Source organism: Arachis ipaensis, chromosome B8 (assembly GCF_059453495.1).
Source record: "Arachis ipaensis isolate K30076 ecotype BB chromosome B8, ASM5945349v1, whole genome shotgun sequence".
In the NCBI taxonomy this organism is placed as follows: domain Eukaryota; kingdom Viridiplantae; phylum Streptophyta; class Magnoliopsida; order Fabales; family Fabaceae; genus Arachis; species Arachis ipaensis.
This window is the reverse complement of record NC_142443.1, coordinates 131,074,240-131,101,637: the sequence shown is the minus strand read 5'-3', so window position 1 is coordinate 131,101,637 and position 27,398 is coordinate 131,074,240. Positions and strand designations below refer to the sequence as shown.

The 27,398-nt window shown below is 34.8% G+C and overlaps 2 protein-coding genes across 10 annotated transcripts; one reads left to right on the top strand and one right to left on the bottom strand.

The window, feature by feature from the left end:
* Positions 1 to 9,372: 9,372 nt before the first annotated feature.
* On the top strand, positions 9,373 to 17,363 carry LOC107612957 (Pentatricopeptide repeat (PPR) superfamily protein). Of its 9 annotated transcripts, none has more exons than XR_015896642.1 (4): positions 9,383 to 10,013; positions 14,358 to 15,957; positions 16,081 to 16,124; positions 16,702 to 17,317. XR_015896642.1 is itself a non-coding variant. In XM_088497198.1 (3 exons), the coding sequence occupies exons 2-3, from the start codon at positions 13,893 to 13,895 to the stop codon at positions 15,852 to 15,854; spliced, it is 1,563 nt and encodes a 520-aa protein (XP_088353324.1). In that variant the 5' UTR covers positions 9,383 to 10,013; positions 12,250 to 13,892; the 3' UTR covers positions 15,855 to 16,170. The 9 variants fall into 9 exon arrangements, 4 of the variants coding, with proteins under 4 accessions (XP_016170245.1, XP_088353324.1, XP_088353325.1 ...); XR_002352965.2 differs by having other exon boundaries at positions 9,383 to 10,208; positions 16,556 to 17,317; XR_015896641.1 differs by lacking the exon at positions 16,081 to 16,124 and having other exon boundaries at positions 16,556 to 17,363.
* Positions 17,364 to 24,613: 7,250 nt separating this feature from the next.
* LOC107612958 (hydroquinone glucosyltransferase) lies at positions 24,614 to 26,752 on the bottom strand. Its single transcript, XM_016314760.3, has 2 exons — positions 26,247 to 26,752; positions 24,614 to 25,727 (listed from the first exon to the last, which is right to left on the bottom strand). Exons 1-2 carry the CDS (start codon positions 26,725 to 26,727, stop codon positions 24,793 to 24,795), a joined length of 1,416 nt encoding a protein of 471 aa, XP_016170246.1. The 5' UTR covers positions 26,728 to 26,752; the 3' UTR covers positions 24,614 to 24,792.
* Positions 26,753 to 27,398: the final 646 nt, after the last annotated feature.

Sequence of the window (27,398 nt, the reverse complement as noted above, 5' to 3'; positions counted from 1 at the left end):
ATATCTCAATCCTTGCCATGAATGTCTCTCTTTATTACTTGCTTTCTTTAGTTGCTTACTTTACTTTTGTTGCCTTTTTAATTTCTTGTTTTATCAACCCAACCCCCTTGTATCTCATAACCAATAATTGAGCACTCGATTGTGATTCCTAGGGAGAACGACCCGGGACTAATACTCTCGGTTATTTTTATTGGGTTGGATTTGTGACAACCAAAAATTAAACTTTGATTGAGCATTACTTGTCGGTTTGGAACTATACTTGCAACGAAGTTATTTCTTCTTACCGAGAAGAAAATTCTAAGCCGACGATAATCCTCTTTCACATATGCTTACGTTATAGCGCGACTTCTCCTTCTTTGTCACCATTGTCATCTTCATTTTTCTTGTAAGGACAAAAAAATTTTGTCAATACTTCACTCAATACACCGACAAGAACAAGCATGCATATTTGAATCAAGTGAATGAAAATATCCCAGCCCACTGAACTGAACTCCCTTGATGTACTGAATAAAACATGATATATAATAAAACGGCTAGAAAAGCATTTCTGCAGCAAAAGAATCTAGCTGAACACACTAACAATCAAGTGAATCAAAATTAGCAACTCCACTGAACTGAACACAATTCATGTTTTGAATAAAATGTGATAAACATTCAATCAGCAAGAAAATTATTTTTGCATGCAAAAGGACCCAACTGAATACACTAAGAATCAAATGAATGAAAATAGCCAACTTTACTGAACTGAACACCATTCATGTTTTGAATAAAACGTGACAAACATTCAATCATCAAGAAAAATATTTCTGCCTGCCAAAGGATGCAACTGAAGACACTAACAATCATGTGAATGAAAATAACCAACTCCACTGAACCGAGCACCATTCATGTGCTGAATAAAATGTGATAGATATTCAATCAGCAACAAAAGCATTTCTGAATACAAAAGGACTCAACTGAACACACTAACAATCAAGTGAATAAAAATAACCAACTACACTGAATCGAACGCCACTCATGTGCTGAATAAAATGTGATAGACATTCAATCATCAAGAAAAACATTTCTGCGTGCAAAAGGACTCAACTGAAATACACTAACAATCAAGTGAATGAAAATCACCAAGCCCACTAAACAGAACACCATTCATGTTGTGAATAAAACGTGATAAACATTCAATCAGCAATAAAAGTATTTTCCATGCAAAAGGACTCAACTGAACACACTAATAATCAAGTGAATCAAAATGACCAACTCCACTGAACTGAATGAAAATAAGAACACATTTCTATTCCTATGCTCTAGTTACACAAAAAAATTGATTCAGAATAAGTCGATTTACTAAACGAAGCAACTCAATCCAATAAACCTAAAATGCAACTAGGAGAAACGTGAGATTATGAGATTTTAAATGAACAATATTTTTTCTCATACTTTTCGCAGTCTCTGTTCTTATTTTCGTTTTTTTTATTCTTCCTTTCGAAATCTTCTTGTGATTCTTCTCTAGTAGTAGTTTTCGCAAAGAATACGAGTGAAGTTTGAGAAATTTTGAGAGCGATTCGAAGTTCTCCAGTTGTGGTTTCAAGGTCGAAGAAGGTTTTTTCATAATGAAGCGTGAATGAATGTTAAACATTTTCGGAGGTTTGGGTGCGTGTATTACACGCTCATTTAATGGTATTAGATTTTTTTGGTTTGGGCCAGCTTAGATGGACTTAGATACAAAATTACATGGATGTGTAGCATGATTATTTTTCTATTATAAAAAACATAAAGATTTAGGACGATTTATATATTAATAGAAATAAAGGATTTATGTTTTGAAATTTGGTTTAGAAGAATATGATAATATTAATTTTTCTTTATTTTATTTAAATAAAAAAGCCTAATAAGGGAGTTGCTTTCCTCTCTCTGCCACAATTTTGAAAGAGGAATGCTAGGGGGCCAACAATTTTGGTATTTTGTAACCATCAATAGTATTTTTAATGGTGTGAGATTACATCTAATGGTAGGAGATCACTCACTTTTATTTTGATGGTTAAGTGCTGACCAAAAAATACAACAATTGCTGACGCCTAAACTTTTCCATTTTGAAAAGTGTGAAGACCTTTTAATAGCCATAATGTTTATTTCATTGCCCACACTTTAAATCCTAGCAAAACTAAGACAAAAAGTTTGATTTCATCACACTTTATTTGTAATTAATTTGGACAGGTCAAGACTTTTAGCCACGCTTTTTCCTGTGGTCAACGTTGAACGTGTAAGATTTTGTTTAAGTGATAAAAGAAGTATAGCCTAGGGATAAGCTTGAATCTTCTAAGCATTTAATAAAAACACTACCTGTTAAGTAGAGAAAGTTTAAAGAGCCAACATTTTTATTAAAATTTAGTGAGTACTTAATCAGCAAAAAAAAATGGAATAATTCTATATCATTAGATGTAATCTCATATTATTAAAAATACTAATGATAACTAATTAATGAGTACATATCACAAAACCTACTAACTCCTATCACTTTTCAATTTGAAATACCACTCTATTATAACTCAATAATAGTTAGAAGACAAAAAAAAAGTTAAAATAGTCTAAAATTATTTATTTAATATTTATTAATTATTATTATAATTCATAAATATTAAATAAAAGAAATTTATTTTTTTTTATTTTTTAATATTACCACTAAACTATAATTTTAAGCTATTTTTAAGCTTTCAAGAATTCCAACACAAGAAAAAATGACAAAAATTAACTTTTAGCTAGTCAATATTAATTAATTTTAGTGTTTAATTTATAACTTAAGATAAATAAAATAATTTTTTAAAAATTACTCGATATTGGTTAAAAAATAATTAGTTACCTAATATTTTAATTCACACAAAAACACCCTGTTTCCATGAGAGAGAGAGAGAGAGAGAGAGAGAGAGAGAGAGAGAGAGAGAGTAGTGGCACAAGCTCAATAAAAAAAGAGAGGCACTATACTTAGGTAGAAGAGGACTTTAAGGAGCAATGATAACCTAATTCAATATGAAGCAGCAAGCCTTTTTTTCAAAATTGGGAATAATGGTATATAATGGTGAGTATGCAAATTCACCGAGCCTAAAGCCAGCCTCAGACTAGCAAATCCAAATTTTAAATTAATTTTTGCTGGACCATAAAAATCGGTGCATGATAATATGTAAGAATGGATTAATTAGCATGAATCACATAAACCCTAGAAAATAAGAATTTCTCAAATAAGGAACCACAATTGAACACTGAGGTGCGAACTGAAACTAAAGATTATAATGTATGGCAGAGGCGGCGATAGAAACCACCGCATGAGGTTACAAGCCATCGACAGAAACTGTGACATGAACGAGCAACAACCAACGCAAATTGAGGATGAGGTGATAGTGAAGAATGTTATTTGAGCCGTTCGGTGTAAAACTTGGTGTGAGGAAGAGGAGGAGATGGCGGCGACGGCGAAGTGAAGAGGTTGTGACAACAAAGTGAGGTGGAGGCAGTGACAGAGTAAAGAGGGGTGAAATATGAGAAATGAGAAAAATGAGAAAATAGCTTCAGCTGTGAAAGTGATATTCTTTATAATTAAAATAATTAAAAAAGATTGAAAGAAGAAGAATTACAGGCAAATTTAATAATTATTTAGTGGCCATTCATGTAATTGCCAGTACAAATGAAGTATTAAAGGCAATTATTTATTTGTAGTAAAAAAAAGTCATTTAACGAGAAATTACGACTATATTAATATGGCCGCTAAAAATTTGTTGGTAAAGATTAAATTTCTTGTAGTGTTCAAAGTTTCATAATCATTAATTGATAAAGAAAGAAGAGCTCATGTCAACACAATGCTACAAAATTCTTGATTATAAATGATAGATTATTGATGCACCACTATTTGGTGGTGTATTCTATGCTGAATTTAGGGGATTTTATCATCATTTTCCCATATTTATCCACTAAAATAGCATGGTTTTATATGTTCTCCCTAATTTGCGCTTAAGAGTGAAAACATGCTTTTTAGACCCTTAATTGGTTAATTTTAATTCACCTTTGATTCCACTAGATGCCTTGATGTGTGTGTTAGTGATTTTAGATTGAAAAGGCTAGGAATGGATCAAAGGGATGAAGAAAAAAGCATGCAAAGTGGAGAAATCATGGAAAATCAAGGATTTGGGATGCATTCATCGACGCGCACGCGCAGCAGATGCGCACACGTGGAATGTGAAGTCGCATGGCGACGTGTACGCGTACATGACGCGTACGCGTGGAAAGCAAAATTGCCAAGCAACGCGTACGCGTGACCCACGCGTACACGTCGATGTTCGCACGTGACTTCATTAAAGTGAAAAGTTGGGGCAAATTCTGGGCTTCCCAGGCCCAAATCCAACTCAATTCTGAGCCTATTATATACAGAAATCAAGAGGAGTCAAAGGGGAGGAAGTCATAGTTGAATTTTGGAGGGAATGCTTTAGTTAGTTTCTAGAGAGAGAAGCTCTCTCTTCTCTCTAGAATTAGGACTAGGTTAGATTAGGATTTCTTAGATCTAGGTTTAATTCATGCTTTAATTCACTTTTCCTTTACAATTTCTTGTTCTTCTACTCTTGCTTCTCTAGTTTAGCATTCTACTCTTGTAATTGTTTACTTGTTGTTGATGCACTCTTGTTTCTTCTATTTTTTTTAATGTAATTCATGTTTGATTTCCTTTATTGTTGATTTGCTTTGTTGTTGTTAATTTCCTTGCAATTGGTAGTGTAGACTTATATTTCCCTGCAATTCCTTTGAGAGACGACCCGAGGTTTGAATTCTTTGGTTATTATTTTTAGGGGTTTGTACTTGTGACAAATAATTTTTTTGCATGAGAGGATTATTTGTTGGTTTAGAAACTATACTTGCAACAAGAATTTATTGTGAAATTCTATACCATACAAAAATTTGTTCATCAATTATAGAAAAAACCTTAACATTATAATAGTAGAATTACGAGAGGTATTAGTTTATGGTATTACTAGGATTCTATTTTAATACATTATATATTTGCAATAGTACATACCAAGAAATTTGTGCCACGCTCTGCCACAAAGTTGTTACAACTTAAACAACAAATCTAAAAACGCTTTCAATCTTCAATTGCCCAGTTATTCCTTTGTCAATGTAGAAAAATTATATAAAATTTTTACAGAAATTATAAAACTAAATTGAAGTTGACAATCTAATGTTAACTTCACAAAAAAAATCTCAGCAACCAAAAAACCAGTTTGAACAAGACATATTCACACTCTCGTACCAAAAGAAAATCACAATTTAAACTAACATAATCAATACACAATAGAGAAAGAAGAGCTCCTAGCATCACATTACTACAAAATTGTTGATTATAGATTATAGATAATAAATTATAGATTATAAATTATAAAAGAACTTCTACCATTATAATCCTAACCTTACAAGAGCTATTAGTTTATTCTATCACTACTTGAGTTCTCTTTTAATAGATTACAGATTTGTGATTGAAAATACTAACGAAGTTGGATACACTATGCACAAAGTTGCAACAACTTAACCAAGCACAAATTGAAAGCAAAATCCAAAAGATAATTATTATAAAAATAAAATTAAAAGCATAAACATGTCAAACAATAATGGAAGAAAAAAAACCAACAGTATGACTTGAGAATGATATAAGTAGCCGCACCAAACTCAGCAACGAGACAGAGAAAAACAAAAGACCGACATCGCAGCAGCAGACAAGAAGATGCGACACTAATAGCATGAGAGTAGCATAAATGGGTAAAAACCTAAGAATAACCTATGTAACCATTTTTTCTTTCCGTTGGGGGCTTTGACTGGCCCATACCCGAAAACATACCCTTTTCTATTCGCTCCAAAACATGTGGAATTTGCCAATTTCGTAAAGAAAGAAGAAACCTCAATATTTATCTTTTCATAATAGCTGTGTAATCAATAATAAATGGGAGAGAATTGGAGAGGATTTGGAGCATGAGCCTTCCACCGAAAATCACACTGGAGCTAAGGAGAGACTTCGACACATCAAACTAGGTTTCTTAGCAACCGTTCCAATTTAGGAGAGGGTGGAAACACTACAAGAAAAAAGGCTGTCGGCATACTTTTTTCTTGCCACGCTTTTAAAGCGTGGCCAAAAGTGGTCAATGGCCACGCTTTTGCGAGGGTGGCCACTAGTTTGTGATTTGGCCACGCTTTTTTTGCCATGCTTGAAAAGCGTAGCCATAGAAAAAAATCGACACGCTTTTACGAGACTAATTTGAGATTTGGCCACGCTTTTTTTCTGCCACGATTGAAAAGCGTGGCCATAGAAAGAAACCAGCACGCTTGAAAAACATGGCTAATTTGTCTTCTAGTGGTCACCTTTTTAAAGCGTGCCCATATCCTGTGTTTATTTCGGCACCCTACATAAGCGTGCCGATAGAGTTTCCTCCCCCAAACTTTAGTTTTCCATCCATTTTTTCCAGACTTTACTTTTTTTTTTCTAAGTTTTCAGTTTTAACTCTAAAAATGATAACAACAGCATACACTAATTTTACTTTGTTTTTAAATTCACTTTTAACCCTAAAAGAATAGCCGTCACATGTTCATCACTTCATCTTCATTGCACCCTGCTTGCCTTCATGTTCATCTTCATCGCTGTCGATGACTGTGGCACCCAGCTCGGCTTCATGTTCATCCCAGCCTTTCCTCTAACCCTCTCACCCGTCCCTCTCTCTGTCGCACCCTAAATGGCGTTGTTTTGAATTAAAAACATATTAATTTCGAAACCTAAATCCCAGATTCAATTCGTCCTACTTCCTCCTCACTCCCATTAGCAACAGCTCAAGCCCAGCAACGTTTTCCGCCACTATCGTCGGCATTGACACAGACGGCAACGCTTACCTCGCCCGGGTCCCTCTGGCTCGTTGCTGCTACTACATCTCTATCACTGAGTTGTCGCCCAAAAATTGCCTGTGGTCTCGCCTCTCCGGTATTCGTTGAATGACGTCTCTGCTTGCTTCTTCGGCGTCATCGACGGTAAGCTCCTCGTCCTCTCCTGTGACCTCTGTTCGTCCCTAATTCCTGTTGGTCCTCGTCCTCGTCCTCATCACTAACTCCTCTGGCCTCTCGCTGTTGGAGGATAGTGGAGTTCGTTGCTCTCACTTGGAGATGCAGTCAGTAGGGAGTTAGTGTGATAGCTAGTTAGATGTAAATAAATTTTGTTCAATGACTTCAATCACATAAATAAATTAAATTAAAAAAAAAGGCTTAGTCAGTATCTATAAGAGTATTATTATTATTGTTTTGGTCATTGTTATAAATTGTTTGGGAAAACTGGTAAAGCCGAAAAGCATTCTTTTGATCATTGTTTTGATTTGTATACGTAGGATTACTTACTGAGTTCAGTTGTTCACCACTGAGCTTCAATAGTTTTCTGGTAACAGAACACAAATTCAGATTGATGTGGGTTGTAGATTGAAGAGGAACAACGTCTGCTCATTCAGGTTTTCAGGCGTTGCAGAAATTCCACAATGCATCTAATTCTATTTCCCCTATAATTTGAATTAAGCAAGTGCAGTTTTGTGAAACTGATTTCAATTCTATTTCCTTGTTGTTGCTGCAACTTTTTTTGGTTTTACTTTTTTGAATTATTATACGCTTAATAGGCTAAGTAGACGTGCTTCTCCTTTGTTGCTGCTCCACTCCCATGGCTTTTTGTGGGGCTCGGAAACCCTGGTGACAAGTACAGAGGAACTAGACACAATGTAAGTTTAAACGTTTTCTTTTGCTTTCTATTAGTTTGAGCTTCTCTAGTTACCACTAACCATCCTGTGCAGGAGGGATTTGAGATGATTGATACATTTGTTGCGTCAGTAGGAATTCCTATGGATATTTTTGGACCCTTAGTTTGAATGATTTTTCATTATTAGGACCTTTAGAAAGAGTTTAATATTAGCCATTTAACTGGTAGATATTTTGCTGGGTTTAGTTTGATTTTTCCTTAATTTCAGATGTGTTTGTTGCTAACATTAGTACTATAGTTTCTTTTTTTCTTTTTGTGTTTTTTTATTTTTGGTGGATGATGGTTTAGGGGTGTACCTTATACCTTGTTATGAATAAAGGGATCCCTATGTATTCTACTGTGTGGTTACCACTACGGGTTCTTTTGGAGTTTTCTGACATTTGTTATTCATATTATGTTTTATAATTTGCTTATTGTTTGTTTTTTTGTTATTCGTATGATCATACTTGAAGATTATTCGTAAAATGTATTGTGGAGCTTTCCAAGTGGTTGCTTTATCCGAGGAACGCCTAGTACAAGCTTGAAGTAATTCAATGACATTTCTTAATTCTCTTCTTAGAAATTCATTTTTGTTTGTTTGTAAATTTTTTGTACACTGTGGTTGCGTGTATAGAAATGACATGGCTAATTTGGTTTGAATTTTATTAATGTAATACTAATTTTTATTAATTTTTTTAAATGACATTCACATATTGTTGTCAATATTTTTTTTTATTATTTTTGGAGTGTATTAAAGTGCATGTAAAAGCAAAAACCAATTTTTTTTATAAATTTAATAAGGATATAACCACGCTTTAAAAACGTGGCAATAGGTTCATTTCTAGCTACGTTTAAAAGCGTAGCCTTATCTTTTCCTATCGACACGCTTTTGAAGTGTACCCAAAACCAACCTTTTGGGCACGCTTCAAAAACGTAGCGATATGTGAACTTTTCGGTATGCTTTTAAAGCGTGGCAAGAGATATAAGTGTGGCAAAAAAGAGAGCGTGCCGATAGAGCAACCGGCACGCTTTTTAGCACTTTTTGGCATGCTTTAAAAACGTAGCAGAAAGCTTATTTTTTTGTGATGAAAAAGGTACCTAGTAAATCGAGGTGCCTCTTTGTCGTCAGTCTAGGTCTAATAGAGTCGGTTGGCCATGAGCGTCGTCATCCAAGAATCATAACGCCTTCATGGAGACAAGGTTCTTCTCCAAAATCGATTTTGCGTTTAGTTAGCCAATCAGCAGCAACGACAGACATGTCCCAGATTTTTAAAAATTAAATAATAAATTAATTATGATTCATTTTATTTATTCAGGATATTAATTTTAAAAAATTTTATATTGATTGAATATTTTTTATTATTGATTTCAAAAGCTTTAATAATTAAAAAATAATAAAAATTTTAGATATATAATTTAATTTGAATAATTAAATTTTAAATTCTATTTTAAAATTAAAAAAACATTAATTTAATTATTTTTAATTATTAAATTAAAATATTTATTTAAAAATAAATTAAATTAATAATTAAATAATATTTTTAGTTAAATCTAAAATTTTTAATTTCATAGCCAAAACTCTAATTTCCAAATCAAAATTCTAATTTTATTTTAATCTAACCCTAACCGGACCGCTGCCTCATCCACCGCCATCCTCTTCCTCTACGCACAACACAGCGGTTCCAGCAAACAAAAGAAAGAAAGAAAAAGAAAGGGTAAATAGAAACAGGGGAAGGAGAGAAGAGAGGGAGTGCCGAGGGAGTGAGGGAGAAGAGGAGAGGGAGGAGCCGCGTCCAGAGTCGCGCCGCCTTGCCGCCAAGTCACCACGCCGTCGCGCTGAGGGAGAAAGCTTGCGGGAAGGAAGAAGACGCCGTCGAGCTGCTTCCCGTTGCCGCCGATTCGTCAACGAGTCACCGCGAAGAGAGAGAGACGCGCAGGAGGAAGGGAGTATCGCGGAGGAGGAGGCACCGTGTGCTATCGCCGAAGCCGCCTTCGCCATCGCGGTGGCCTGGGCTGTCCCCGGAGGGAGCCGCTGATCCCCCATCGCCGCCGCTGCTGAGGAGCTCGAGGAGAGAGAGACAGCTTGCAGAGGAGAGAGAAAACGCGATTGGGGCTCCGCTGCTGCTGCTGCCGTGGTTGTTGCCGCCGTACATGGTCGCCGGGAGCAGCGTTTACGCCGTCGGAGTTTGCTGCTGGTGCTGCGGCTGCTCCGTCCCTGATTTCTTTCTTGGTACAGTAAATCTTTTACCCTCAAAACCTCTGTCGCTGTTCTGATATTAGATGATTGAGTTTTGCGCGACGATTTTATGTCTGGGTTGAGTTACTGTTGTTAGCCGGTGTCCTTATGGCTGTTACCGCTGTGGAACATAGTCGAAGTTGGCGCCGTTGTTTTCGGTTCTTTAACGCGTTAGTTCGACTTTCCGAGGTAGGGGTTTTTATTAAAATATATTTTATATTACAGAGTTGTTATAAATAGATATGGACGTAAAAAAATGTATTTCTGTGATTATATTTGTTTTATGGAGGTGATTGTTCGCTGAATTGAATTACTGACTGCTTGAGTGATGTGCGGTTGTGGATGAGAAATTGATAGTGAAACTAGGTCGGCATTGAAAATGATTTGATTTTGGAAGCGGTTTGGTTTTGGATTGGTTTGATTTTATAAATGATTTAATATTGGAGCTGGTTGATTTTGAAAAAGACTTATTATTGGAGTAGGTTGGATTTTGGAAAATGATTGAGATTTGGAAATGAGTTTGATTTATTGGAAATAAATTGAATTAGAGAAATAAATTGATTTTGAAATGGTTTGACATCGAACTTGATCTTATCAAAATTGGTATTAAAATTACAAAAGATTTAATATTTGACAATTGTTTGATATTGAAGTTGGTTGAGAACGGGTTGGAAAATGTGGTTTTGATGGGACCTGTAAGGATAGCTTAGTTCGAATTTCAGAGGAGATGCTATCCAAAATTTTATAAAAATTGGAGATTTTTTTTAAAGTAGTTATTTAGAAAGTTTAAGATTTAAGGATTATATGACTTGTTTCGGAGTTATTAAGAAAAAGATTATGTTTTGAGTTTGAATTCTTAATGAACGGAATTGGAGGAATGATGAGGATTGAATTTGAAAGAAGAATGATGAGATTTGATTTTAAAAGTATGATTTTTGAATGAATTGAATGATATTGAAAAATGGATTTGAAAATAAAATTGAATTTGATTAAGGGTTGAGACCCTATGTAAGAGGCAGTGGCGTTGTCCATTTGCTCTGGGAAAAAGATGAGGAATAAGAACGAAGAAAATTGTGTTTGATTATGAAATTGAATAAATATGATAAATGAGACATGGTTGAGGATGATTGATGACAAGTATATCTGAATTTTCTCTCTGGTTGTAAGGGTGATAGGGTACCTGTTCCCTCTAATGGTGACAGGGCACATATTCCCTCTAATGGTGACAGGCACGTATTTTCTCTAACGATATTAATGCGCAACAGAGAGACAGTGTCCGGGTTAGCTACCGAACATGTCGTACTTGGCTATATAACCGACAAATGAGCTCATTAGTCATAGGACAGACATGCATCATATGCATTTGCATACTTTGTTTGAGTGTAAATTTGTTTTGATTTGCCTAATTGCTTAACTGTTATTAATGGCTATCTGAACTATTTGTTGTAACTACTATCTATACATGTGCTTTCCTTGTCTGTTTTGCCTGTGTTTGCTCTGGTGTAGTACTTTGGTTGATTGAGTATTGGTGCTGAATTGATGATAGTGTTGATTGATTTCGTGGTTGATTTTTAATTAAGATTTTGTAAAGTATATAAAATATCAAGCTGGTTCAGCATAAATTTAATGAACCTATATTTGAAACAGGTTGGTCATTTATATTGTTAGGAAACTTTTAAGATTCTTTTATAAGAAAAGTGAGTTTAGATTTCTGGATAATTAACTGATTTCTTTTAAAGAGGTTTTGGATTTTCGGATGGTTAAACTGTCGATTTTCAAAAGATTCATAAGAGAACGATAATCACTGAGCTTGAAAAACAGTTTTCTTATTTAATCTTGTTATGAAACGGAGGAAGAAACTTACGAAGAGTTTTGTTGCGTTTTGCTTATACGATGTTTTAGTTTATATATTATTCTTCCCTCGCCATTAACATTATGTTGTTGCAAGAGGGATAGGAAACCTGTTTTGTAATGAAACGCATTGTAAGTACTTGTATAAGAAGTCTGGTATGTATGTATATATATATATATATATATATATATATATATATATATATATATATGAGAAATGTGATCGAGTTCTGGTTATATATGCATGTTTGTTTTAAGAAAAAGTATTTTTGGTTTTTCAAAGGAGTCAGCGATATGGTTTCGAGTAAAAGGCTCATATTTTATTATTAAGTATATGAAGCCGAAGCCTAACATTCTTATAGTGAGGGTGTTATAACAGCGATTCCTCGGGCTTGGAAGGTCATCCATGGCAGAGGCGGAAGGGAGTGGGTTTAAGAGCGTCTAAATCTGTCACCGGCCAGCAAACAGTGAAGATGTTTGAAGACATCACATCGGCAATAACAGAATAATAAAGAAGTTCCATCAAGTTTCCTGAGTACTTTTTTGGTGTAAAGGTCGTCCTGTGTTGAATGTGGGGATTAGTTTTTTTTGTTGGTGTCAATTTGTTTGTTCAGCTCATGACAAAAAAAAAAAAAGAAAAATAATAATAATAAATAATTTTAATTTACCTTATAATTTTTGATAGTAGGTTAATTTTTAAGGAGTATTGCACTCTCTACTTTGTGTGGAGTGCACTAGTTTTCACCCCTTTTAGCTAGTCAATATTAATTAACTTTAGTTTTTAATTTATAATAAATAAAATAATTTTAAAAACATTACACGATATTGGTTAAAAAAAATTTAGTTACCTAATATTAATTCACACAAGTCACCAAAAAAAAAAATCACACAAAAACACCCTGTTTCCATCCAATGGGTCCACCACAAGAAGCGTTGAACCATTATGAGAGAGAGAGATGCATCAGTGGAGCAGAGGAGCTGCAGAGAGAGTTGAAGGCGAAGGCGGTGGAACAGTGGTAAAAAAAGAGAGGCACTATACTTACGTAGAAGAGGACTCTAAGGAGCAATGATGAGCTAATTGAATCTGAAGCAGCAAGCCTTTTTTGAAAATTGGGAATAATGGTACCAAATGAATGTTGGAGTTAATATGGGTTGATAAGAATTGAATTTTGTCAAAGATGACAGACAGGAGCACGCAATTGAATTGTTTATTGATTGACAAAACATTTGGAGGGAGGGAATTTGTAATGCTGAACTGAACACCCAATAATGTTGTTGATATTTGTTGTTATGACTCTTCCTTCTTGAAACATTGACACTACCAGCCATTGACTAAGGAGACCTACCCTGTGATGAATTTGGGATTTTCGAAACAGGTGCAATTGCAATAGGTGTAGGAGCAATTGCTGCATTTGAAACACTAATAATTAGTTGGTATACAAATGCATTATAATTTCATTAAGTCTATCAGTATATTTTCTTTTTGGAAAATTCTATGGTGTGAATTGAATAAGATGTCCACAGTATGGATCATGTGTGGTCTGCTTCCTTGGATAGCAATTCTAGTTTTGCTTAATCAATTTTCATTTGGCCAACCCAAGCTGAATTTTATATGCAAACTTTTCTGTTTCATTTTTTTGTTAAATGACTTTTCTTCTGTATTTATCATTTTTGTTTATTTCTCTTTGGATCTTCTGTTTTGCCTTAACCATGATAACATACCTATTGATAATCAGTAGTATTTTTTTCTTTAGTGATGAGAGGTTGTTGATTTTTTCTCTTTTCTGGGAAAAGAATAATGAATGAGATTGAAGGAAGCACATTTGTGGGGAAGTTGATAAGAGTATTTATAGGTAGAGGCTTGTGTCTCAAGCTGTTAATTAGAAGATTGCCAGACAGGTTTCTTTCTCTATAGATTTCAGCTTCCTTGAAAGCCGTTATTCTTTGTTTTTCTTTTATCATTCTATAACATGAAGTCTGAATCTGGCAAAACAGGTTACCAAATCATGATAAAGCCAACCCATGGAGGGGGAGGATAGGGGTATATTCTTATACAAGTTATTACATTTTGTAGTTCTTGATGCAGGGGTATGGTACCTACCTATCTTTCTTTTGAAGTCGATTTACTTTATGTGCTGGATGTATTTGCCCTGTTTATAAAATGTGTTGCCTTAAGCAGTTAGTCTAATTCAATTTGGATTTTTCACCGTAACCTATGATTCTCAAAATGATTGTGTTAGTTGTAAATAACTGCTCGCATGATGTAATTGTGATACCATGAACCTTAATCACCTCATTTATTTTCTTCCTGATAATTGTGATAGCTAAATACGTATCATAAATGAGAATGTGCAACCACTCTCGAATGCTTTCTGCATTTTAAAAGTTAAGTTTAGTGTAAGAATTACAAAGATTATTTTATGGTGAAAATAGATGAGAAATAGATAGGTGATAACCCAGTGTTCATACTTGCATTCAATGTTACAGATGCTTCTCCGACGAACTACCACCCTCATCAACAACCACCGCCTCCTTACAACAATCGCCACAACAGGCAACAACCCCATTACTCCGGTGAACCAGGACCAGCTCCGCCGAGTCTGCACTATCTTGTATCAGCAACAAAACATGCCCGAGTCACGCCTCAACTCGAAACTCGCCTCCACTGAGTTCCAACTCACCCACGAGTTCTTCCTTCAAGTTTGCAACACCTTCCCCTATTCATGGAGACCTGTTTACCGCTTCTTCCAATACACACAGCAACAAAACCCCACTTTCCCTCACACCATTGTGTCCTTCAACAAGATGCTTGATGTAATTGGAAAGTCTCGTAACATTGACCTCTTTTGGAGCCTTCTTTCTGATATGGCACGACGTTGTTTTGTTAACGATAAGACCTTCATTATAGCCCTCAAGACTTTGGGTGGTGCTAGGGAATTGAAGAAATGTGTTGAGGTATTCCACTTGATGAATGAAAATGGGTGTGGCTACAATCTGGAGACACTAAACAAGGTTGTTGGAGCAATGTGTGGTTGCAAGCTTGTTGATGAGGCTAAGCATGTTGTCTTGAAGTTGAGGGATTTGGTTAACCCTGATGCAGTTACTTATAGGATCTTGATTGAGGGTTATTGTGATAAGGGTGAATTGATTGAGGCTTCAAAGGTTTGGAATTTGATGATGGATGATGGGGTTAGGCCCGAGTTGGAAGCTTTTGAGAAAATGATGGATATTTTTTTCAAGAAGGATATGTGTGGCGAGGCGTTGAAGCTCTTCCGGACAATAAGGTTTAAGAGGATGGATGAGCTCCGGGATTCGAGTTATAAGTTGGTGATCAAATGGTTGTGTAGGAAAGGGATGATGTGTGATGCACAAGAGGTGTTCGATGAAATGCGTAGTCGAGGGATTCAAGTTGATAACTTGACTCTGGGATCCGTGGTTTACGGACTTGTCTCAAGACATAGGGTTAGGGAGGCTTATCAGGTTGTGAAGGAGATTGATTCACCGGATATAAGTGTATATCATGGATTGATCAAAGGGCTTGTGAGGTTGAGGCGGGCCAGTGAGGCGACTGAAGTGTTTAGGGAAATGATTAGGAGAGGTTGTGAACCAACAATGCATACCTATATAATGTTGTTACAAGGGCATTTGGGGAGGAGAGGTAGGAAGGGGTCTGATCCACTTATCAATTTTGACACTATCTTTGTTGGTGGTTTGGTGAAGGTGGGAAAATCGAAAGAAGCTGGAAAGTATGTGGAGAGGGTGATGAACAGAGGGCTTGAGGTGCCAAGGTTTGATTACAATAAATTCTTGCACCACTTTTCAAATGAGGAAGGTGTGGTTATGTTTGAGGAGATGGGAAAGAAGTTGAGAGAGGTCGGTTTGGTTGACTTGGCAGACATATTTGAGAGATATGGACAAAAGATGGCTACTAGGGATAGGAGAAGGAACAGATTTCCAATATCAGAAGACACTAAGGATGTGTAAATCTAATTGTTAAACAAATTGGCAAATGAATGAAAACTGGAAAATATTGTGTGTACATCCAGCATTGTGATACAGTGCCATCTCCATCCAGCATTGGTAATTGGTATATAACATATCCCTTTAAAATTATATATCTGTATTATAATTGTTTTTCAGAGTTATTGACAAACTACTACTTTCTTTTTCTCTTAAATTATCTGCACCTCTCTATGAACCCATAATTTAGAAGTAATCATTCAAGGAAAAGTTTGTGCAATTACCGCTTCTAAGGTAATGAACTGTTATTATTCTCTTGAGCAATATATTTGTTTCTGTAGTTGCCCATTTATTACAGATGCTTTCAACTTGTTATCTTCCCTTCATAATCGCAATTACAGTATGTTGGCAGTTTTTTTTTTTTTTTAACTATGGAGTATGAGCTAATGAATCATTATTTTTTTCTGCATGTTTGATTCCTCTAAATCTAACAACTTGAAAGTGATAACACATTAAAAAATGGAAAATTGTCCAAGTTGAATCCATTTCTAGATTAAGAGAATGCAATTGACACATTAAGACTTAGTTTCATGAAAGGGTGCATAGTGCTCACTGCTCCTTGTCCTAGTATGTGTTAAGATTATCTTTATGCATGTTCCATTATTCCATTCTATTCTGTCTTGGTGTTTAACATATACATAGCTTTAATGAGGACTTCTCTACAGAAAATAAAAAGACGATTATTGGCATCTTACGTTGGTTTTGTGAACTGAAAAAGTGTGCTGTCTGGAGCATTTTGCAAGCTTTCTATTTTAAAATGTGCTGTGGTATAGACATCTTGGATCTCATATGGGCTTGTCTGAAGATACAGAATTTGGTTTTCTTTGTACCATTGATTTGCTGCATACTTGCATGAAGACTCAACTAAGTTGCTTGGAATGAGTGGCTTATCTATGATTCCTTTGAAACTGTCATCAAACAAAGAATGTTACGAGGCAAAAGTCGGTTCAACTCCTTGTCATGTATAATTTGCTGTGTAATTCAAGCTTATAGATGGCTGAGATCAAACCTTAGATTGTTATTGGTTTTGTCATCAAGAATGTGTGAAATTGTGATTCACACATTCTTGTACAAATGATTGAAATGACAAAAGGACAACCATGCAACACATTTGGCAAAATCAGAGTGGAGCAAGGATAATTCATCAACGGTCATGAGAGAAGATTCTCCTGCGTCGTCTCAATTTTGGAAAATTGGCATTCACCATGATCTTGAAGCTTTAAGGATTTGGTTGGTGATTTTGGACTCCTAGAAGTGCAATCAAAGTTCGGAAGTGAGGTAGGGATTTAAATTAAAAATTGTTTAGTTTGTTTGCCAAAAAATCGTAGGACCTCAACTTGCCAAAATTGAATGAGTTATGTTGTTGGTAATGACCTGATGGAATATGAGTTGTTTGAATCGTGTGTAGATACTGGTTTTTTTCTTTCCTTCTGAAACCAAAAGAAGTCTTAAGACTTGTGAGCAACGAAAGAAGTTAGTACCTAGATTTAATTTCAAAATTGTATGAGGTTAAGCCGAGAGTATGTAGACTTCATCTTTATTTTTGAAAACAGTTTTTCAGATCCTTAAAGAATAAAACAAGCAGCAATAAAGGAGATAAGAGTTTATATTCTACCAATACTTGCTTACGTCTAGTTCTTAACATAGAGGGAAAATTTCAAATAAGTATTTATAAGATAACTTGAAGTGTCTGAATATTATGTATATTCAAATGTACAGGAAATCATCTCTTTATAGAGGAATTACAGAAATAGAAATAACTAAAAAATGGGAAAAATACTAGCCTAAAATAAGGAAAGATTTTTGTTCTTGCTGAGTTTGGCCAGTGTATAGCTCGTCCGTCGATGAATGTCTTCAAACTTCTCGTCGGGATGAGTTATACGTCGGCAATGAGAGAACAAAGGGGTGGGTACCTGCAAAAGACACTCCGACGCTCAAGTCAGTAAGTGTTTAAGAGGTATAAGAATAATTCTATGAATATAGAATGTAAGACATGAAATAAAAGTTATTATGTGTTGTGTGTAATAATTCTATGAATATAGAATGTAAGACATGATATAGAACTTATAGAACTTATCATGTTGCCCCTTTAGAATTAGATATAGAAAGTTTCTTAGTTTTTATAGGCATAGAATTGATAAATGATATTCATGTTATGACCGTTTGGTCATTAAGATTGAAATGATGGTCATTAAGTTAGTAATGAAGGTGTCGGTTACAAGCAAAGAATAAATGATAATTAATGCCGAGTTATAACTCATAATACACAATAAAGACCGAGTTATAAGGTGACAGATCACAGCTCCCAAGCTTTGTCTGCCGATCATATGATCCAGGCTAAGCTTAGAAAATAAAATGAGTTATAACTCTGTTAAAAGATAAGTGAATAATGATATGGTGAACCCCCAAGCTTAGTCGGGTTATTATGTCGGCACTTATTTAAAAAATAATTGAGTGATAAAAGTCATTCAATCAAGATAGTTGTGTGGGGGATACTTTTCCACTTATGACGAAGAATATTCCTCGTGCAATAATAGTAAATTTTGAATGTTTGCATGTGTTTTTGCTTAACTTTTTGTATTAAACAAATAGTAACCTAAAAGTTAATAGCATAAAATGAATAGTATAATAGTTATATACAATTGATATACAATTAATTTTTGATGGAATCCAATTTTAAGATTTAAACTCATCATTACCGTCATTTAATTGTATAAATGAAATCATTAAGCAATAAGAATATAATACATAATGAAATAAAAATGTAATTGACATGGTTGTTATATGTCATTATTGTATAGAACATATATTGAGATTTGAATATAACTAATAAATCAGTAAATATTAGTTACAAAAAATATAAATGCAAAAGTATGTTGAATAAAATATATAATTTTATTTGTGTAAGTAGAGAACTTTGAAAAAGTTAGCAAAATTGATATGTGAGTTTGTACTTAGATTGATTGAAAACCGAGTTTTTGTTTTTGTTTTTTTTGTTTTTGTCGGATTGGTTGAAAGCCGAGTTTGTTCTCGGATTGATTATGACATGTGAAATATTATGATACGTTAGATTAAAATTTGATAAAATGTATTAAATAAAATCTTAAACAAGATTGTTGAAATTGGTTCAAAAATTTGAATGTAATTCAAGTTTTATGAACCTGAGGGGAGTAGGAATTATTTTACTCGCTCCCCACAGACGGCGCCAATTGTTCTTGCTGAGTTTGGCCAGTGTATAGCTCGTCTGTCGATGAATGTCTTCAAACTTCTCGTCGGGATGAGTTATACGTCGGCAATAAGAGAACAAGGGGGTGGGTACCTGCAAAAGACACTCCGACGCTCAAGTCAGTAAGTGTTTAAGAGGTATAAGAATAATTCTATGAATATAGAATGTAAGACATGAAATAGAAGTTATTATGTGTTGTGTGTAATAATTCTATGAATATAGAATGTAAGACATGATATAGAACTTATAGAACTTATCATGTTGCCCCCTTAGAATTAGATATAGAAAGTTCCTTAGCTTTTATAGGCATAGAATTGATAAATGATATTCATGTTATGATCGTTTGGTCATTAAGATTGAAATGATGGTCATTAAGTCGGTAATGAAGGTGTGGGTTACAAGCAAAGAATAAATGATAATTAATGCCGAGTTATAACTCATAATGCACAATAAAGACCGAGTTATAAGGTGACGGATCAATTTCTAATCACAAAATCTCTAAAAATAAGCTAAACTAAAACCGAAAAGGATATTGTAATTAATTCTATTTACAGAAAAGATTCATAAGATAAATTAGGAATCTGATTTTGATTTAATCTAGTCAACACTCCCCCTCAAGTTGGCTTGAAGATATCCTTCATTGACAGCTTGCTTATTATGCTATCAAAGGTCTTCTTGAGTAATCCTTTAGTTAGAACATCTGCCAATTGTTCCGTGGTCGGAACATATGGGATGCAAATCTGTCCTCTCTCAATCTTTTCCTTTATAAAATGCTTGTCAACTTCAACATGTTTAGTTCTATCATGTAGAACTGGATTATGGGCAATAGAAATTGCAGATTTGTTGTCACAATACAACTTTATTGGTGGAGAAATGGGAACCTTTAGTTCTTGTAGGATTTTCTCTACCCATAGTGCTTCACATATTCCATGAGCCACTGTTCTAAACTCAGCTTCTGCACTACTTCGTGCCACAATACTCTGCTTTTTACTCCTCCAACTAACCAGGTTTCCTCCAACAAAGGTGCAATACCCAGATGTTGACCTTCTATCAATGACATTCCCAGCCCAATCTGCATCTGTATAGACTTCTACTTGAAGATGTCCATAGTTTTTGTAGAGTAACCCTTTCTCAGGCGACCCCTTCAAGTACCTTAGGATTCTAAAGACAGCGTCCATGTGTTCTCGGCCAGGTGAATGCATAAACTGGCTTATCATGCTCACAGCAAAGGCTATATCCGGGCGTGTATGGGATAAATAGATTAGCCTCCCCACTAACCGCTGATATCTCCCTTTGTCCATTATATTTTTTGGTTCAGTTGGCTTCAATTTTAAGTTAAGCTCTATAGGTGTTTCAGCAGCTTTACAACCAAGTAATCCCGTCTCTTTTAAAAGATCTAGGATGTACTTTCTTTGGTTCATAAAAATGCCTTCCTTAGACCTTGCAAATTCAATTCCAAAGAAGTATTTTAATGAGCCAAGTTCTTTGATTTCAAAAGCTTTGGCAAGCTTTTCTTTCAAGTCTTTTAGCTCCAAGCTATCATCACCTGTCAGAATAATGTCATCCACATATACAATTAAGATGGCAGTTTTATTAACTGCTGAATGTTTATAGAAAAGTGTATGGCCAGCTTGGCTTTGAGTATAACCAAGTCCCTTCACCACCATTTCAAGTCGTTCAAACCAAGCTCTTGGGGATTGTTTCAATCCATAGAGAGATCTCTTTAGTTTGCACACTTTATTCCTCCCTAGTTTAGCCTCAAATCCAGGTGGAAGTTTCATGAACACCTCTTCCTCTAGCTCCCCATTCAGAAAATCATTCTTTACATCCAATTGATGTAAAGGCCAATTGTAATTCGCAGCAAGAGATAAGAGAATCCGCACAGAGTTGAGTTTAGCAACTGGAGCAAAGGTCTCTCGATAATCTACTCCATAGGTTTGTGTAAATCCCCTAGCTACTAACCTAGCCTTATACCTCTCTATGCTTCCATCAGCATTGCACTTGATGTTGAAAACTCACCTGCAGCCAACCAATTTTGTATTCTGTGGCAGATCTACAATCTCCCAAGTTTCATTCTTCTTGAGTGCATGCCACTCTTCCATCACTGTTAATTTTCAATTGAGATCATCTAGTGCTTCCTCTATATTCCTAGGCTCAAACAGATTTGTAATTTCAGAAGTAAAAGCTCGATGTTTTTGAGAGAGATAAGAGACATAATTGGAAATAGAATGGTTGGTGCTGGTTTTGAGTACTTTTTTGGTGCAGGTTCTGGTTTCTTTCCTAAGGGCTATTGGCAAATTATTATTAGAAGTAGCAATTTCAGATTTACCTGGAAGATCCTTAGGTACTACAGTTGGGTTGTCTTCAGGGTTTTCAGATTGGGTTGGTATAGAGATGATGAGCTGGTCTCTATTCTTCTTGGGATATTTTCAAACATAACATCGAAGCTCCTTTTCTTATTATGGTATTTCTTTTTCTGTTTGTGTTCCAACTAATTCTACCACAATTTCAGAATTGATTTTCATATCTTTTTTGGCAATTATTTTAGAATTTGTTTGATCAGTGAAAGTTGTATCCTCAATATGTAAGATAGGAGTGGGTAAAGGTTCATGCAAAAAATTTTCTTCACTTAGACTCTTTCCCTGAAGAAATTTTTTCTGAAAAAATGTTTCATATTCCAAAAAAGTAACATCCATGCTCACATGACATTTCTTTGTGTGTGGATTGAAACATTTATAACCCTTTTGACTTGGAAAATAGCTAATAAAAATGTATTTTTCTGCCCTTGGATCAAGTTTACTTTGGGGTGAAGGTGTATGCAAAAATACAGTACAACCAAATACTTTTAAAGGTAAATCAGAATGCAACTTACATGTTGGAAAATTCTTTTTGAAAATATCCAACGGTGTGCAGTAATTTAACACACGCGTAGGCATTCGATTTATGAGATAAGCTGCTGTTAGGACAGCATCTCCCCATAAATACTTTGGAACATTACCCTCAAGCATAATGGCACATGCTACTTCAAGAAGATGTTTATTCTTCCTTTCAGCAATGCCATTTTGTTGGGGTGTATTGGGACATGTAAATTGATGTTGAATACCTTTTTTTTTTTTGAAGAAATTCATCAAGATTTTTGTTAAAGAATTTAGTACCATTATCACTTCTTAATATTGAAATTTTTATGTCAAATTGAGTTTTTACCATTTTTGAAAAATACTGAAAAATTTTAGAAACCTTAGATTTTTCATGTATGAGATAGATCTAACATAGTCGTGTGTGGTCATCGATAAAAGTCACAAACTATTTCTTTTCAAATTGAGTTGTTATTTTCGATGGACCCCATACATCACTATGAATCAACTGGAAAGGTTTAGATCCATGACAAGGTTGAGAGTAGTAAGGAACTCTATGACTTTTTGCACGAATACAACTTTCACATTTAAGTAAGGAAGAATCAATATTCTTAAACAGACTTGGAAACAAATGTTTGAGATATAGAAAATTAGGGTGTCCTAGTCTATTGTGCCAGAGCATTATTTGGTCCTTTATAAGCATAGAACTTATACCACTAAATCCTTGAGCTACTTTATCTTCCGAAATATCCTCAAAATGATAGAGTCCGTCTATCATCTTAGCACTGCTAATCATCTTCCCCGAGGTCCGGTCTTAAAAAATACCATGAGTGTCAAAAAATGCCACAGCACAATTGGAATTATTGCAGATTTTACTAATAGAGAGAAGATTACAAGAAAGCTTTGGTACATGTAGGACATTTCTTAGGTCAATGTTTTTGGACATTTTAATTGTACCTTTTTCAGCAATGGATGAAAAACTACCATCAGCAACTCTAATTTTCTCATTTTCAAAAGAAGGAGAATAAGTTTTAAATAAAGGAGAGAAGCTGGTCATATGGTCAGATGCACCTGAATTGACAATCCATGGTGTATTCAAGTTTGAGGCGTAGTTAAGGGACATAGGAATACTAAAATTACCTGTTTGAGCCAAAGAACCACTAGAAGTACTAGATACAGAACTGAAATTTAACAGCCTTATGAGCTGCTCAACCCGTTCCTTACTCAAGGATGATTTTTCAGCCTCATGAGTAGTTGGGGTAGAACGTATTTTGGGACCAGGTTTGCTGCCTTTAAGATGTGCTGGTTTTTCATGAATCTTTCAGCAGGTTTCTCGGGTGTGACGAGGTTTATTGCAGTGGTCACACCAAAGATTGGAGGGATGCTTCTGATTTGATGAATTTTTAAGTGCAGCAAGTGCCACAAAGAGTGCATTAGACTCCAAAGAAGTCTGTTCAGTCTTGCCTTTTTCCATCATCACAGCTCTACGAGTTTTCTCTCTTCTAACCTCAGCAAAAACTTCTCCAATTGAGGGTAGCTGGGTAGGATTGCTCTTCCAATAATTCTGCCACGAACTTCATCTAGCTCCACATTGAGGCATGCAAGAAATTGAAATATCCTCCCTTCTTCCACTATTTGTTGGTGGTGTTTGGCATTAGCGGCTGAAATCCACTTATAGTTATTGAAGTGGTCAAGGTCTTGCCACACCCGCTTCAATGTGTGGAAATATTTGGTGACATTATCACTCCCTTGTTGAATTTCTCTAACTTTTAGAATAAGTTCATAAATCCGGGATTTATTCCCAAGATCAAAATACATTTCCTTGACACTATCCCACAATTCTTTGACAGTGGTATAGTACATATAGTTACTACTGATATCCTCCTCCATTGAGTTTACCAGCCATGTCATCACCATGGAATTTTCGGTATCCCACACATTATATTGTGTGTCAGTGACATTAGGCTGGCTTCGCTCACCGGTGAGGTATCCAATCTTCCCTCTTCCACGAATGTACATCTGAACTGATTGAGACCACCTAAGGTAGTTTGACCCATTGAGTCGAAATGTGGTGATCTGAACTGAATGGGAGTCACCACTAACTAGTACCCGTTGCTCAGATTTTAAATCTGATGGAGTAGGAGTGGTGTTCTCCTTTTGTTCATGATTAATGACTGAGGAACTGTCAGCCATATCTATAAATCAAAGGCACAGTGCAGAAATTCTGCTCTGATACCAACTTGAAGTGTTTGAATATTATGTATATTCAAATGTACAGGAAATCATCTCTTTATAGAGGAATTACAGAAATAGAAATAACTAGAAAATGAAAAAAATACTAGCCTAAAATAAGGAAAGATTTCTAATCATAAAATCTCTAAAAAGAAGCTAAACTAAAACCGAAAAGAATATTATAATTAATTCTATTTACAGAAAAGATTCATGAAATAAATTAGGAATATGATTTTGATTTGATCTAGTCAACAAGATATTATTTCTTTCATCTCAACTCTCAAGCTTGATTAAGAGAAGTGTTACTTTTATGGGTATATTATGTCTTAATGTTCTTAAGAATTTCTAAATGCAAGAAAATGAAAACTAAAGTTATTATGATTATAAACTTTGAAGAACAAGTCTATGAATTGATCTAGGGAAGTTTCACCAAGTTACCTTATTTCTAAGAGTTACAGAAACCTCTAAATTTTCTAAATAATTGATTAAGCTTTTTTTAACATGAATAAAGCTAAGAAAATAACCGGAAAAATACATATAAACTTGTACAGTGTATATTTAACAAAATATATTAGACCCTTCTATTTCCCTAATTCTTCATCAAATGAACAGCAAATTGGGCTAGAATTTTATTCTGAGATCCTTCTTCTTGCAAGCTTTCAGTTGCAACGTTCTTTAAACTTTGCATCCTTCTCCTAATTTCCCTATATTCTTCATCCTCCATCAACCTTCTTATAACGCAAGCAACTTCCTCTCTTTCCACTAAACCATTTTCATTAGCCTTTACCCTTAGTGCCACTTTGAGATCCTCACAAAGAAAAATTGCACTCATTTTTTGTTCAGCAAATAGAGGCCAAGCTATTAATGGAACCCCATTCATGACACCCTCAAGTACCGAGTTCCATCCACAATGTGTTAAAAACCCACCAATTGCATGGTGATTAAGAATTTGAGCTTGAGGTGCCCATAAAGGAACCACCAAACCTTGTTTCTTGGTCCTATCCAAGAACCCAGATGGTAAGAACCGTAAAGGGTCTCCACCATTATTGTTATTACCACTAAGGTAAGAAGCATTTGCTGATTCACTTGGTGCTCTTATAACCCACAAGAATTTTTTGCCACTAAGCTCCAAACCCATGGCAAGCTCATTCAATTGGTCTTGTGATAATGTCCCACCACTTCCAAAGCACACATAAATAACAGAATTTGGTACATGATTGTCCAGCCATGTTAAACATTGATCAAAATTTGCTTCATTACCTGAACCGTTTTGTATAATGGGTCCAACCGGATAAACCATTGGATAGCCTCTTCCTTCCTCTGTCAATTCTCTTATAGGCCCTGGTTCAATTTCTCTAAAACTATTCACTAAGATCCCATCAGCAAAACGTAGTTGTTTGCATCGTTGAAGAAAATTTCTATATAGTTCGCTGTTTCGATCTTGCACCGGGTTTGGAAGATCTCTACCGGGGACAGGCACGCAACCGGGTATTCGAACCGGCTCTGATATCTCTTTGAACTCCCCTGTTACATTTTTGTTTTGAAAGAAGAAATTAACACAATAAAATGGAACTTATTATAACATAGGGTAAAGTATTATTTTGGTCTACAACGTTTGGGTCGAATCCTAATTTAGTTTCTAATGTTTCAAACGTTCTATTTTAATCCTAAAAACTTTTAAACCTCCTATTCAATTGATCACTAATATAAAAATTTTTCTTTTGATTTTGAAGAAGTGATGATTATTTGTTAGGATTTGAAATTTTGTTAAAAAAAATGGAGGAAAGCAGTGTTATAAGAAAGTTTTTATTATATTTTATTAACACATGAAAGAATATATAACTTCATAAGTAACGTTATTAGTGTCCACGTTATTTATTTTGTTAACTTAGAGTCAACTTTAATGGTAGGATCATATTAAATCTATTTAAAATTATTTGAAACAGAAATAAAACATTTGAAAGAATTTGACCCAAACGTTAAGGACTAAAATAGGACTTTACCAGTAACATAAACAACCACAAAAAATAAAGACATATTCACCTATTACAGTCTCATCCAGTTTTGGTAGAAAGAAGCAAAAGGAGAGTGTCATAGCTGTTGAGGGACAGTAAACAAAAGACAACAAGTTCATTTCCTTTGCAAGAATAAGTGCATCGATTGCAAAAAGGTCAGCAACAATTGCAACAAGCCTAGAGGTTGAAGTCAACGACATCAAAGCATGGCGAATCGATGGCAGAGAACGAGAGACGACGATTTGTGCGGTGAGTGCTATTGGAGCCTCTTGTGGTAGCTCTTGGTTGTGGATTGGGGGAAGGAATGTGTAGTTTATGGTTGAAGGGAGTGATTGAAGGATGGCTTTGGAGGCTTCTGAAGGAGACCCGTTATTGGCAATTGTGGGAATAAGGAGTGTGACATGGATGCCATTGGGGAGCTTCACAATTCTTTTTGCAAACTCAATGATTGAAGCAACATGGCTGAAACCTGGACTTGGAATAACAACTACCCGGGTTGGCTTCTCCATGTCATTGATTTATGCTTTTGGAAGTTGGAACTTGGAAGGACATATTTATAAGGAAAAATTCTCGGGCTTTTGCTTATCCAAGTTTATAGGGCTACGTAAGAATAGCTTTAAACAAAGATTTTATTTTTGATACAATGACAATAAAAAGATTTATTTAGTTATGTATGAGTTTATATTGATATATTTTTTTATGATAATTTACTTGGTCAATGTTAAAAATATATAGCTATGTTTATTAACATGGAGTTATGTGATTAAATACACATATAAAATTATTTTACATTGAGAGAGTATATTAAAATTAAATTATTTAATTAAGTTCACATATTTAGATAATTTTTTAAATAGTGTATTTAAATATTAATTATTTTGTTTTATGTGATAATATAAAATTAAGTGTCTAACACAAAAATTAAATTATTTTGCTAAAAGTTTTAGATAAATTGTATAGTCTTTTATTGCACATAAAAATATTGCTCAATATTGTTTGACAATTAATTATTCGTTTATTTTTTATTATAATTTCCTCTTTTCTTTAACATTTTTTTTTGTTATAAATTAATATAAAAGAATATTTTTCTTCTATGATGTATATAAGAATTTATGGATAACAAAAATATTCATGAAAGCAAGTATCGTTCGATTATCCGCGACAAAATTAAATGGGGACT